Source organism: Hermetia illucens, chromosome 4, assembly GCF_905115235.1.
Source record: "Hermetia illucens chromosome 4, iHerIll2.2.curated.20191125, whole genome shotgun sequence".
NCBI lineage: Eukaryota > Metazoa > Arthropoda > Insecta > Diptera > Stratiomyidae > Hermetia > Hermetia illucens.
This window is the reverse complement of record NC_051852.1, coordinates 19,050,569-19,052,999: the sequence shown is the minus strand read 5'-3', so window position 1 is coordinate 19,052,999 and position 2,431 is coordinate 19,050,569. Positions and strand designations below refer to the sequence as shown.

The following is a 2,431-nucleotide window of genomic DNA, read 5'->3' as shown; positions in this document are numbered from 1 at the left end:
ACGCGCGATACTCTACCACGGGGTGAATGGCAACCATATACATATTTGTAAAAGCTGTTTGTGTGTGCTCCATGATCTTATGATATTGGATTATTCTATTGAGGAAGATGGTGGATTATAAGTAACTACTGGTTAGGGTTACTTCCTAATTAATTCAAGAGAAAACAAAGAGCCAACTTGGTTGGTCAATAAAATTTATTTTATTTGCCGTAGACAACTGATGCGCTGCGTTAAAAATTAATGGCCTAAAGCAGGATTTGAAGCGAACTCAGTTTTAAACCGACATTCTAAATTAACACCAAATTTCGCGCTTCCGTATTTTTTCCAGGCAGAAAACAGCAACACTCAAAACAACACCAATTACGTAGATCACCCACACAAAATACAACTCTTCCAATTTCAGTGGTCTCAGGAGACTTTCGCTCACTAATTGCATCCTCAGGAAGCCTACTTCCTTCAGTTCGTACACAGTATCCCTTTCCCACTTCAGTATCAATCCGGCGTCAACAAAGCGAAAGATGACATCGCCGAATATATCCTTGAATGGGGATTCATTTTGATGTATGACACTAAGCAACATCCTAGGTGTACACATTTTGGTCAAATGGAAAAGTTTGGTTGAAGGACGTTGTTCCAGTTCCCTTAGAATATCCTTAAATTCAGAGGCTGGCAGATACCCGAAGTTGGGATCCATTTGCTTTAGATTTGCTTTCACCAGAGAATCATCCACCATGAAGCGGTCCAGAACTTTTTTAGGAAAATGTTCTTTTTGTCGCAAAAAGTCTAATTGAAGACGCGGTGAGAGGATTTTATATGAAGTCCTTGCTAGATCCTCGGGAGTGTCAATTTGCTTAGCTGAAATCGATTTAGTGTAAAAACTGCTCAATCCACTTTGGTAAAGGCTCAAAAGTAACATAAAATGGAGAGTGGCCAAACTAATTATGATCATCATCCACTGATTCGCCTCCACTTCTGCTGGGAAATGTATTTGTTGGGTGATCATCCTCCAAACTCGGAAAGCTGCTTCCTGGCAAATAGAAGCAGAGCTTGTTCTGTGGAGAAGTTCCGTGAGTGCGATTACGAAGAAAAGAAGTAAGGCTCCAGCTCCAAATAATAGCCAGCCAGACACTTCAAAGGGTAGCACCAAATAAAATACTCGGGGAAGTTCCTTTTGATACGGCATCAGGATACATGGTGCAATACTATTTAAGGGGTATGACAGTTTCACTCTTTTCATAGCCATTGTCATCGTCATTGAAACGAAATCGATTTTCCTGTTTATCAACATCTCTCCGACATCACTCATATCCCTTTTCGCTTTTTGCTCGATAAACGTCCCATTGTGTTTTTGGATGAATGCAAGAATGGTTTTCATAAAGTATCCTCCGAATTGAATGTTTCCATTCCGATCGAAATATTGCACATCTCTCGATATATCGAGTGAGCGGACAACTCTTACTGCAGTTCCGTGAAAATCAGCTAGTTTTGCGGTGAAGACTGATTCGAGGGACTCTGCTGACGTAACTTCCACCAGACTAACTTCAGGATATGGATTATATGTGAAGACACGGTTATCTGCAACCATCACACTATAAAGGATTCGTTCTTCCCACAACCACTCACTGAAGTCTCTCAAGTTGATATTATGGGACATCTCCGGGAGGAAGTAGAAAATTACTTTGGAGAGCAAGTTGTCTTCCAATGCAGTCTTAACCATTTCAAGGATGTTTTCTCTATTGGAATTCGAGACGAAGGCAATATTCAAGGCATTGGTGTTGAACATGGTTTTAGTCTTCACATGTTGATTCCATACAAGCTTAGGAATGCTGTCCACAGGGGATCCCATTTCAAACAAAGTTTCTGCGAGCTCTGCTCCTTTGATATCGTTGGTGAAACATACGATAGTTCGGAACTCATAAATCCTGAACAATTCCTCAACTATTTCTTTGAAGTTCAAAGCAAAAACTTCGACTCCTCCGAAGGAAGTTATCAAAAGCACTTGAACGATAATTCTCGATACTTTCATGGTCACTAAACCGTTTCGTTTCGGGGTGTAGCTAGACTGGTTCGCTGCACAAAGAGGAAGTGCTATTAATATCGAAATTAGCTAATTCCCGGGCCTGAAAATCGTTCAATTATGCAGCAATTACCGTTAATGAATTTACCATATAATTGAGCATTTCATTGTGCGGGTGTACCGTGTGAAGTCATGTAGGCCTTACAATATGTCGTGAACATTAACGCCATTTTATGAATATTAAGATGCAGTAATCAGCTCGTCTCTCCACCTCGTACACCACCTTGTCGTGGTAAGGGAGACTATGGTATTTTACTACTACACTGAAGACGGAAACAAAGGATTGTAACTCCCCAGGTGTAAGCCGCGTCACAGACTTCGAATCCGCTCGCGAATCAGGTTGTGACCGAGACA

The 2,431-nt window shown here is 41.0% G+C and overlaps 1 protein-coding gene across 1 annotated transcript; it reads right to left on the bottom strand.

Annotated features, from left to right (window-relative positions):
- Nucleotides 1-292: 292 nt before the first annotated feature.
- LOC119656316 lies at nt 293-2,026 on the bottom strand. The gene has a single exon (XM_038062764.1). It carries the CDS (start codon nt 2,024-2,026, stop codon nt 293-295), a length of 1,734 nt encoding a protein of 577 aa, XP_037918692.1.
- Between the last annotated feature and the right edge of the window lie 405 nt (nt 2,027-2,431).